General features: G+C 33.9%; 1 protein-coding gene across 1 annotated transcript in view; it reads left to right on the top strand.

Annotated features, from left to right (window-relative positions):
• ROBO2 (roundabout guidance receptor 2) overlaps positions 1 to 12360 on the top strand; it is a gene marked incomplete at its 3' end in the record, with an annotated part of 701349 nt that extends 688989 nt beyond the window's left edge. The window contains exons 25-28 of the mRNA XM_079766360.1: positions 980 to 1162; positions 3379 to 3552; positions 9786 to 10058; positions 12125 to 12360. Of these exons, the coding sequence (XP_079622486.1) occupies positions 980 to 1162; positions 3379 to 3552; positions 9786 to 10058; positions 12125 to 12360 (866 nt within the window). The remainder of the gene's footprint in view (positions 1 to 979; positions 1163 to 3378; positions 3553 to 9785; positions 10059 to 12124) is intronic.
• Between the last annotated feature and the right edge of the window lie 452 nt (positions 12361 to 12812).

Genomic DNA, 12812 nt, shown 5'->3' with positions numbered 1-12812 from the left:
ATAAGCAACATTTGGTACTTTATTGTGTTAAAAATTAATGGTATACCAACTGAAATAAATATTGTAATATTAATTGTATAATTTAATAGATTCAGGTTTTGATGTGTTTAGTCTAAGAAAAATATATAAAATTGTAAATGACTTGATAAAAACTAAGAATAAAAGTTATTTCTCAGTATCTCCATATCTTGCAGCTCTTTACACATAAAGCTGATTTTTTCCTCTATTGCCATGTTGCATTTTGCAGAATGCCAGTGATATTCTTCATAATGGTTAACTTTCTAAAATAAAAATTAGCACTGAAGAGAAAACTGAAGTTCTTAATTAAAAAGCAAAAAAGCATAGTGAGTTTTGAAATTAATAGGACTTTCCAAAGATACATATTTCTTATTTTCTAAGTCTATTTGCTCTGGTATTATTTATAAATGTTTTTGTTTATGAATGTTCACTATTTTTTTCTGCATAATTAAGTTTTTACTTTAAAATCTTAAAATAATTCTAACCCTTCTACAGAGTTCAAGGTTAGATTTCAGGCAAATTATTATTAGAGGTTGCATTAAATTAAAAATATATTCACACTATTTCTTCAACTGAGTTCTTGATATGTTTACTTTAAATACACTATAATTTAGTTCATCAAAAGTGTTCTTCTCTGAACTGTAGACTTAAAGTATACATAGCAATTCTTTCCTGGAAAATGATCATGTGTAATAATTTTAACAAGGTAAGAATGGAACCATGTGGAACATGTTTTATTCATGTGTTGCAAACAGATACAGGTTTTAAATGAGCCTCATTCTTCTGCAGTGGGAATACTTAAAACATGGGTGATGCTTGCATGTGGCTAAAGAAGTCAGATGATACCAGATTTATGTCAAGGAAGACTGAGGAGTTGAGGAAGCCAGCTTGTTCCATTCGCATAGTGTGTGCAGATGAGCTCTCCAGTATCTACAACTCACTAGACAACATTTGTTTTTAGGTTCAATGGTAAATGGATGGGGCTCTGCATCTGATGAGGATCGTAACTTTTCTAGTCATAGATCTAGCGTAGGTAGCTCCTCAGATGGCTCCATCTTTGCCAGCGGCAGTTTTGCACAAGCTCTGGTGGCAGCAGCAGATAAAGCTGGCTTTAGGCTGGATGGAACCAGCCTTACAAGAACAGGTTGGTAGACTCTGGGTCAACACTCTTTGCATGAGAGAATCTTGTTCTTTGGACACTGAGCTATTCTTCTGTCCTTTCTCCTCAGTGAGTCTGATTGAAGGGATTTCTTTAGTATGCATGACCACAGTTTGGATGCTTAATTAGCAGAGCTCTTCTGATGCTAGTTTTGCAGATCCAAGAATAGGCTCCTACTCAACACTTTCCAACCTTTATTTCCCTTTCCCTTCACGGTTCTGCTGATTAATTGGGATATGCTTCCTTTTTATATTACAGCAAAGCTGCAACTAAGATTGCCATTAAATTTGCAATAACTCACACTTTGCAAAATTCTCACAGAATCAATAATGTACCCAGTGATTAAAATTATTCAGCTTTTATCTTCATTACTTTCCTTTGCCCCATTTCTTTCTGCAAATGCATTTTCTGGGAAGGCCTTCTCAGCATGGGGTGAATTGGTCTAAGGCTGTCAGTCTAACAATTCAAATGGCTGGTGGTATTATTACTTATTTGGCTGTTAAAATGTTAATCCAATAACATTGTGTGTTTTTTAAGGATGCTAATAAAAGATAGATCCACTGCATTTGCAAGTTGAAAAAAATTATGACTATATGTGTGTTGTTTTTTAATGTAATCTACTTTTGGCTTATGATAATAACAAGTAATAATATAAAAGACCAATTATATAATCTTACATATAGCTGGTCATCCCCCAAATAAATGTGGGATTCACTTTAATAATAGATCAGTAATTTGTCATCATTTGTTTTACTGAAACAAAATAATTTTGGCATGATGCATGGTATTACATGACTATCTATACTTCTTAAATGCATATATAATAAGGTCCTAATATATAAATCAAACTTAGCTACCTAATAAAAAACTGAAGAAATTCTAAATCCATTTTTCAAATCTTAATAGTACCCAAATAATAAAGTAAAAATGATTTTGACCCTGCACTAAATTCTCAGGTTATACAAATGAGTCTTAGAAATTGTCTTTGAAATATATCAAGATTATTTCCTTTGAGTGTGCATTAGGTATCTTTGAATAAAATAAAAAGATTATCTAAGCATTGCAGAGGTTTATTTTTTATATAGCATCTGGACTAAAATATGTTGTAATGTAATTGTTATTTGAATTTTCTTGCTTTATAAGGCATTAAGTCAGAAACTTTATATTGCCTGGGTGATTTTTGTGGCAGAGCTATGAGCAGAGCAGTGAGAAAGTACAAGGAAACTAATAATTAGAGGGCTAAGTGGATTTCTTGCATGTATGCTAATAGCTAATAAAACATTAAGCAATATTCTCACACTGACATAAGAAAATATAACTACATTTTATGCAATAATTTTGTATGAAATGAAACATGCACAAGAGAATATATATTTGCACATAAGCCAACCCTATCTTGCCACAATATTAAAATTAAAAGATGTTGAAAATGGATTAGCTAACCTTTTCCCAAAGTAAATTTCCCTACATATGTACACTAAGCCACAAGAAAAGGGCATAGCACATTTCATTTTTCAATGAGAATTTGGAGTCTGCTCAGATACAATATTATCAATTAGAAACACCCATTGTACTGTAGATATACAAGGTGGTTTTAACCTGCTCCCTATCCTGTACTATACGCTAATGTTATTGAGCTTCTGCTCAAAGAAGTACAATTCATTATGTATGTGTATGAGCACTAAGGTTAATTTAATATATGTGTCTGAGCAGATCTTTCATGTAAATTTTTAGATGTAATTACAATAGGACATTTTTCTGTACTCAGAGTTTGTGGGACTTAAGGGTGAAATTTGGTTAAGCAAATAAGACAGCACATAAATTTTTTTCAGAAATAGCTTCTTTAATTTTAAGAAGTAAAAGCTGCATGAATTTGCCAAATACCTATGAAAATATTGCTAAGATTATCAAGGTTAAATAAAAACACAATCACATAAGATCATGTGGATTTGTTTTATATTTATTTGTTTTAATTTTTCAACGGGTAGAATGTTGGTTATTAAAAATTGGGCAAGACAAATGCAGCGAGGCATACATTTTTCTATGGAGATGCACCAGTGTCTGGAATCTCCAAATAGCATCTCCAGGCAGGTTTACAAGTTAGAAGGAGCAAAAAATACAAGACAGATAGAATCAGAATCTTAAAATAACATTCTCCATATCCCCTTCCCATTGTTTTTTGTTTGTTTGTTTGTTTTTAGGCAAAGCCTTTACCTCCTCTCAAAGGCCTCGACCAACCAGCCCATTTTCTACTGACAGTAACACCAGTGCAGCCCTGAGTCAAAGTCAGAGGCCTAGGCCGACTAAAAAACACAAGGGAGGGCGAATGGACCAACAACCATCATTGCCTCATCGAAGGGAAGGAATGACAGATGGTAGGTTTGATTCCTTCTCTCCTGTCTCCTCACTGAAGAGCTAAGCCATGTGCCATCACTGATGGAGGTTAAAGTAGCTATGGTAGATTAGGCATCCCTCATTATATATCAAGGCAGAAAACCTGGAAATGTGGTCTTGTTTAAATAAAACACCCTCTTTTTTAGCAATCTGGAATTATTTCTATATTACCAAGCCCAAAGAAGTGGATGCCATACTACTTTTCAATGTTGATTTTTCTACCATTTTGGCATTACCCATTAATGCTTTATAGTGAATATTCCCTTATAAGCTTAGGGGAAAAACATCAGTAGCATGTGCACTTGCCATGTCATGTTGTTGGAACATTTCTATATTAAAGTAAGCCATTTTAGATTATTTTACTTCTGGAAAAGACTGATTTGCAATTCAGGAGTTTTTTAGTTTTGTAAATTTTAGGACTAAAAACATTCTGTAGATTATCCAGTTGATGGGTCAGCAAACTTTTTCTGAAAAGTCCAGCTAACATATATATTTTGGCTTTAGCAGGCCATATAGTCTTCTGTTACAACTACTCACCCTGACATTGATGCCCTGGTACAGCCAAAGAAAAAAGTTACTGAATGGATGTGACTGATTTTCAATAAACTTTACTGACAAAACAGGAAGCAGCTGAATTTGTCCAATGGCCCACAGTTTGCTGATCTATTTCAACCCTCTTATTGTTGTATAGCATCCATCTTTGAGTATTTGCTTAACCACTGCTAGTTTCAAGAAACACAATGGAAAATGTCCTTGTTCTTTGATGAGTAATTCATGAGATCTGCGAAGCAGTAATTATTTACCATATATTCAACTTAATTTTCATATATTTAAAAAAGGAATAAAATATTCATTTTAAGTTTAATTCCAAGGAATATGTATGATTTATTATACTTAGTATAATGTTGAACCCAAAGGTAAATTTCTTCCTTCTTCTCAACACTACTCCCTAAAAGCACATAAACCTTATCATGAGATAATTTTACTAAACAAAAAGGGATAACTCTAGCTAGGCTGTACATCAGACCATCTGGGGAGCTCCTAAAATATATCCCAGAGATTTTGATTTAATTGTTCCGGGATGAAAAGCAGCTATGAGTATTTTTAAAGCTCCACAGGTAAATCCAGTATGCAGTAGGCTTTGAGAAGCTATGACCAAGTCCTTAGCACTAATTACAGGACTGAATAAGGCTTAGTTGGGAAAAAAGTACTTGTTCTTTATTAGTTTTGGTAGAGGGAGGGGTGTCTGACAGCAATTTTTGTGCTTTCTATTGTCATCGTATAATGTTAAGATTTTAAAGCTAAACATAACTTGTTTTAAGAGCTTTCAGGTTTACTTATCTATCCCACTTACTTTGATTTCATTGGAAAATATTTCTATGGAATCTGAGGGTAGGGGTACAATTGAGATTTTATTCTCTATGAATGGATATCCTGTGGTGAGGAAAAATGCTCACTGACTGCCTTTCTACCTCAGATGTTCTGAAGATTAGTTGAGTGCTCAAAGCAGCCTCTAGTGTTGATCTTATTCCCTCTGAATAAGAAGGATTACTCTCACTGACATGCTAGTTATAAATCTTAGAATTTGTGTCATTTTTCTGCTATGAATGTTATGAAAATAGAAAAAAATCCAAGTATATGTTTTTTCTGTGGCTTTTTCAAATTGTTTGAAGACCATATCCAGAATATGTGGAAGATACAATATAAATCAAGAAAATAGAGATCTCTCTTCTTCTTCCTAAAACACTTTTCTTGCAAGCTTTATTAGAACGTCTGGTTAAAGAAAACTATCTCCTAGTTAAAGCATGATCAATATATATCTTAGCTTTTTAAGAAGCAAATAGCTCCCTAACTTTTCAAATTTGTCAGCATTCCAAAAAGCGGTTATTGATTATGTGTTCTTAGTGAATACCTTTTAGAAGTAGTGATATTGAAAAGGAAATATTGGCTCACATGTCTTCCCAAGTGTTTCACCCAATGACATTTTAGTTATGATACAAGGACATTTATTTTGTATGGCACTCCACAGATTATCCTGAAGGATATTAGTATTTTACAGCAAATGTATATATAATAACATTTATATGCTATGAATCTATATATTAGTAATGCTTTTATAATATTTGTATATAAAACCCAACTGTCCTTTTTGGAAAGGTTAGTGTTTAGTAGCACTTAGCATATAGATATTTTGCACTAAAATGTTTGCATTATTTACAATAGTATTTTATGAGAATATTCATCAGAGTAATTATTGCTACCTACTATGCCAAACAACTTATATTCTTCAATGGCTTGGCACAGTAAATGTTTGTTTCTCCCAGACACAATGATTTTATAAAGGTCACATGGTTCTCCTCTAAGTAGTAATGTAAGGATAAATGCTCCTTCAATGTTGGGACACCATTATTTTTAAGATGGGACCTTTATGGTTTCTGAGTGAGGAGAAGACAGAACATGGGTTATTCACTTGGGATGTTCCATGGTCAGGCCAGCAAGTGGCACATATAACTTTTCTTATTTCTTTGGCAAGGACTTTGTCACATGGCATCAAACTAACTACTAGAGTGGTGAAGCAATATTTCTTTGTGTTCAGTAAGAGCAATCGGGAATGGTGGGAAATGTCAGTCTCCATTCCAAATGCTATGCAAACACCCACGTACATTAAAGAGTGTTCTTCTCCCTTGATTAAAGTCTCTCCTAAGCTGGAATTACTCAATTCAAATCTTCCATTTCATTTGCATAAGTCTGATACCTGGATCACTGCTGAACAAAAAAGGTAGAGAAGGTAGTTCTCTCTTCATCAGCCTTTCTTCCTAGATCATCTCCTTCCAGCCTGTTCACCACTCATTCTAAATACCCCATTCAGATAAGGGGCTCTTTCACAATCTAGCTTCGACAATTGAGAAAATTTCTTTATTTATTAAACTATTCATTCAAATATTTATTAAGCTCATACTAAATGATAGGCAATGGGAACCAAACAAACAAAATGCCCTGCCCTCCTAAAACTTGTATTCTGATGGGAGAAGATAGATAATTTCAAAATAAATACCCTTAGGTGAAAATAAAAATTTAAAAAAGTATGTAAAATGGTAGTAAGTGTCATCGAGAAAAAATATACAAAGATGGGGGGGGCAACTTTTAAGTAGAGGGCTCAGAAAAGCTGACATTTGAGAAAACACTGGAAGATTTTAAGGGAAAGAGCAATGCTTATATCTGGGAGGGGGGATGGGGGAGAGAGTCATTTCAGAATATGAAAACAGTAAGTGGAAGTCTGAAGCTTATTTGATTAAAAGCAAGAGGAACAGTGTGACTAAAGCAGAGAGAGCAACAAAATAGAATACAAAGTCAGACAAGTCAACTAGGGCTAGAGTTTGTAGGACCCTTAAGCTTCTATAAGGATCTTGGCTCTTACTTTGAATGGGGAAACCCTGGAGGTGCATGAAGTGTGTGTGTGCATATGTATGTGCATATTAAGGCAAGCGGAGTGACATGATCTTACTTTTGTTTTTATAAAATAGTCACTCTGGCTGTTTTGTTAAATTTTTAATTCAAATATTTAAGCTCATACCAAATGATAGGCAATGAGAACCAAACAAACTGGCTGAATGTGCTTCTATGTGGAAATGCAGAAACCACATAGGAGGTTGTAGGAGTTCTAGAGGGAGTAGATGATAGTGATTCACACCAAGGTAGAATCAGTGGAAGCAATGATAAAGGTTGAATTCTGGTTTGCAGATAGAGTCCACAGAATTTGTGAATAAAATTATCATAGGCTGTAAGGCAGGGAGGTCAAAGATTACATCAAAGTTTTGGTAAACTTATAGAATGGAAGAGCTACTAATTGAGATGAGGAACACTGCAGAGGGAGCATGTATTGTAGAGGAAGATCTAGAGCTCAGGTTGGGTATGTGAAATTTGAGAAGCCTTCTAAACATGTAAGTCCAACTATTCAGTGTGGATTTGGTTATATGAGTTGGGAGTTCATGGGAAAAGAGATCCAGGCTGTAGATATGTAATTTTTCCATGTCTCCATTTTTTCTAAGAGAGAGAGAGAGAGAGAGTGAGAGAGAGAGAGAGAGAGAGAAATATTGGCATATGTATCATTGGACTACTGTATTTCTATGTGCCAGAAAATAGCAAATCTTTAATAGGCCAGTAAGAGACTCTTTAGCAAATTGATTCTGTTAAAAAGAATCAAAATAGAAATGAATAATAAATTTAATTTAAGTAAATATATTTGATTACATACTTTTATTTTTTTCCACAGCCATTCTCACTTCTATCTTTCTTCCAATTTTTTTTTATTTCAATGTATATGCAATGCTCTTTCTTTTTAGGATATACAAGCTCCAAGGGTATTAATTATGTAGCTGTATAAATTCAGGTTAAATTAAATAGTGATCAGAATTTTAGCTAACATAAGCAGATTCCATTTGGGCCATTTAAAAAATTAAACTGCTCTGATAGAGAATAAAAATCAATGATAAAATATGTTGTTTTGGAAGAAATTACAATAATTTCTCTCCTACTGGCAGTCTTAAATCCAATAACTCAAATTATATAATGAATTTGAATTTATAATAATACATACTGAAGGAAGTCAGCTTTGAATACAAAGGAAACACCAAACTCTTTGGTGAATTATTTAACAAACAGATATCTCAATATTAGATTAGCTCTTCCTTTTTGGAAGCAAGATTCCAAATGCAACTTGATTCTCCCAGACAGAAACTCTGTCCCCTTCAATAATTAGCAATTCATCATCTAACAAGTGGACATACATGAGAATTAAAAGCTCTGCTCCAACGTGGGAACTTCCTGAGCAGATGCTGAGGAGACCATTGCTATCAGTTCAACAGAGGACAATATCACTTTCCTCATAAAGAAAGTATAACGTTTCTTAAGAAAATCTTTAAAAGGAGCAGCTTAGATTTCTTTAAGGAAGTTAACTATGGTCCAAAAATATATATATATATACCTTTCCCTTTTAATTTTACAAACAATACTATTAGAAACAAGAGCACAATTATAAAAATTGTATGGGAATTAATTACCTATATTATGTACATTATCCTCTATAATGAAATAAATATGCATATTGTATATGATATTTGGTATTTATGAATAAAGAATAAGATTATTGACATTCTAAGGATGAAAAAAAATTAATGGGATGCCAGAAGAAAATAATCCAAAGAGTATTAAAAATGTTTAGATTTCAATTACTTCAATGAAGTAATTTCAGCACTGGTATGACTAGTATAATAGAACTAGTATAGTACTTAAAGAATATGAAAGAAGGTTCTATGATGTCACAACTGAAGACATTACAAATATAAAAGTAATGACAATCTAAAGAGCTAATAAAAAGACAATAAAAAATTAGCCAAGTCTTTGAACTTTTAATTTTTTCATATCTGATATGTAATTTAAAGAACTTTTCTGAAAAATTAACTATGCCACTATATCTCAAATTTTCATGATACAGTGTCTATTCTAGCACCATGAAGCATATTCTCTCTGTGCCCTGAACACTGGTTGTTACTTATTAAAATTAATACATTGGAAGTGTGTAACATATTAGTTGTAACTCATTAGTTAACCCATGAAATGAATAGCTAGCATTGGTTGTCAGGCAGAATGTTAATTGCATTTCATAAATGTTAGCTTAAACCTTTGTTGCTAAATGTGCCACATACATGAGTAAAGGCAGTCATATGTTGCATATGATACCGCATAGAGTTCTTAATTTCCCAAGGGCAAAATTTCCTATGGAGATTGGCAGGACAGCATTTATACTTCATAGAGCCTTTTATTAACACAGCTGCTAGAATTTCTAGTCATTTTGTGTCATGATATTTCTACTCTGGGAAGTGGGGGTGAACAATGGATTAAATATGGAGAAATCATAAACTGCCCTTTGTACCTTAAATGTTAGCCTCAATGTGCAATTGAAAACATTTTCCACATAAACTGAATAAAGTCAGTTGATTTCATTTCAAAGACACTGTAATCAAAAGATAGCAATGAGATCAATAATATGCATTTGGATGTAAATAATTTGCCTTTTCCCCAAAAAAAATATTTTTTGCATGGGTGATACTTTTAACAGGGCAGGGTTTTTTGTTTTTTCTTCATCTTGAACTAAAACCTGTATTTTTTTTTTCATTAAATTTAGTCCATTCTAAACGTTATTCAAAATTTTTAGATCTTCCACCACCACCAGACCCCCCTCCAGGTCAGGGTATAAGGCAACAAATAGGCCCGAGCCAGCATGTTGGTAACGTGGAAAACTCAACAGAGAGAAAAGGAAGCTCTCTGGAGAGACAACAAGCATCCAACTTAGAAGACACAAAGAGCTCATTGGATTGTCCAGCTAGAACGTCCCTAGAGTGGCAGCGACAAACCCAGGAATGGATTAACTCCACAGAACGCCAGGAAGACATACGGAAAGCCCTACACAAACAAGGTGTTGGACCAGGTGTGTTCTGCACAGTCCCAACCAAGTGTGGACTTTTACCATTTTTTCTCTACCAGGTATTTTAGAAATGGCAGTTGTTTAAGGGCTTCTGAAATGCATTTGCCTTGAGTCACTAATTGAATTTGGAATTCCGAAGCAGAGCGACCAGCACATCCGTGAAGGCTGATCCCAATAGGGATTGCTCCTCAAGTTAACCTCTGCATAGGATCTTTGAGCTTAGAGACTTCCAACCTCCATCTGTAGTGCTCATGAGACAATTTGAGGTTTTGGTTTTTTTTTGCTTTTCAATGTTTATATTGAGTACTTTTAAGACCACAAAAATTTCACCTTTAATGTCAGTTTAAACTCTGCCTCTAACCAATTTGCTCATTTTGACTGAAGTAACTAGTCATTCTGAAAGAAGAACTCACTTCAGTCAAATTGCTGAATTAATTGAAATAATCAATAAAGTTACGAATCAATGCTCAATCACAGAATCCTCATGTTAGAAAAGGTTAAACTGGGTCTATACTTTCTCCAGCCGATTAAATTTAGTTAATTGTTAACAATTTAATGGGGGAATGTTCTTGTTTATAAATCAAGTTTCCTGGAAATATCACAAAATAAATTTGGTGGTTCATGGTTGGATTTTTTTTGGTGGGGGGTGGGGGTGAGGGAGGTTGGTGGTGAGCCTGTTTCAGAAATGCATTTTCTGGAATATCTCTTCTTATGTCAGGATTCCTTGGTTATTAAAACACACACACACACACACACACAATTTTGAAAGAGTTTCCTTGTACATTCATTTATTCATTTGGACTGAATCTATTCTAGATATGTCATCTCCCCATGCATTTTTAATATTATATTTTGTCACAACTTGGTGCTCAAGGTTTTAGAAATATAGTTTATGCAATGGCTAAAAAATGACAATATTAACATCTAGGTTTAGTGAAATATTTAAGAAGGTTCATCATTAAGAATGAGAGAAGAATCATGTGATCTTTGTTATTAAGATTATCTAAAGAAATAAATACTAAATTTAGTCAGCAATTTTTTTAGTCATATAACCATAGTAAGAATAATCGATACTAGAAAAAGAAAAAAGAAAGGTAGTAGAGAGAGAAAAAAAAATAGGAAGGAAGAAAGAAAGAAGCAAGAGCCCAGCCCAATGTGGCTCAGTGGTTGAACACCATCGCAGGAACCAAGAGGTTTCAGGTTCGATTCCCACAGGGCATATGACCCAGTTGTGGGCTCAATCCCTAGTAGGGGGCATGAGGGATGCAGCCAATCAATGATTCTCTCTCATTATTGATGTTTCTATCCCTTTCTCCCTCTCCCTCTTCTCTCTCTAAATGACAAGAAAAACATATTAAAAAAAGAAAGAAAGAAAGAAGGAAGGAAGAAGAGAAGGAAATAGGGAAATGAGGAAGAGAAAAAAGAAAGGAAGAAAAAGCATTTCAAAGTATTAATAGTTATGTACATTATTTGTAGAGAGATGATGCATAAAGAGAATAGACACATTATTTATTAAACTGTATGAGTTTCTCTTTTTCTGTTAAGGAAGAATACAGGCTTTCAAATAATGTATTTCTTTCTCAAGAAACAATAGAAATTTAAGAAGCTTATTTTTAATAGCTGATATATAGTTCTTTATATAATTTGAGAAAAAATGTTTCCATAATTTAAAATCAAAACCATGGTCTTTCAATCTTAATAGAAATATTAAATTGGAGCCTCCACTAAACTACAGAAATTATTCTCAGAAATGTTTTCGTTAAATAATATGGTTCATTGTATGAGGTCTCTTTTATAATATCTTTAAATTTTGAAAATGATATGTAACATTGTATACGTATTCCAATACATCTTTTAATTTAATTCTGCTTTAGATCTTATTGTAGGAAATGTTGCTTGCACATGGAAATTTCTTTTAATTTTCAGGCCTTGTTAAATCTCATATTTTTAATTTTACTAAAAAGCAAAATGGTAAAATAGTTCATCTTGAGCTAAATATTTAAAGTTAAGTTTGTTCGTCAACATGCTGCTGTTTAACTTAGCACTTTATGTTTCTTTTTTTTTTCCAGAGGAGACCTTGGTGCCCTACAGCAAGCCCAACTTTCCGTCTCCAGGAGGTCACAGCTCATCAGGAACAGCATCTTCTAAAGGATCCACTGGACCTAGGAAAGCTGAGGTGCTGAAGGGGGGCCACCAGCGCAATGTCAGCGACCTTCTTGACATAGGCTATATGGGCTCAAATAGTCAAGGACAGTTTACAAGTGAATTATGTAAGTGCTGTAGGAGATTTAAAAGGCTATGGTGACCTAGAAAGAATATCTGAGGCAAAAGTTTTATTCAAACCTCTTAGGTTCCCTGGCTGTATCTGAAATTTAAACTGACAAAGATTAACAGGGAAAAAATACATTTTATTAATATTTTGCATATGCATGGGAACCTTCTCAAGAGGATGAAGACCTAAAAAACTGACAAGAGGCAGAAACTTTTCTACCTTTTAGACAAAGAAACAATACGTATGTGAAGAATTGACAAATAGAAAGGTTTGAGCTAAGGGTAGTGAATGGTGAAGAAGTAACTAGGATGATAAGGGTTAGTTTAATAAGGTTTGTTTACACAGATTTCTCAGCCCCAACTCTTGTAATAAGAGTGTCCTCCTTCCTCCTGGCACTATAGGGGCGGGGGTAACTGTCACAGGGCAGTTTTATAACCTGTGTGAGGAAAGAAGGGTGAACGGGGGAGGCCAGAGTGACCTTCCTG

This window comes from Cnephaeus nilssonii (genome assembly GCF_951640355.1).
Source record: "Cnephaeus nilssonii genome assembly, chromosome: 3".
In the NCBI taxonomy this organism is placed as follows: Eukaryota; Metazoa; Chordata; class Mammalia; order Chiroptera; family Vespertilionidae; genus Cnephaeus; species Cnephaeus nilssonii.
The sequence above is the reverse complement of the archived record's forward strand: the minus strand, read 5'-3'. Positions and strand labels throughout refer to the sequence as shown.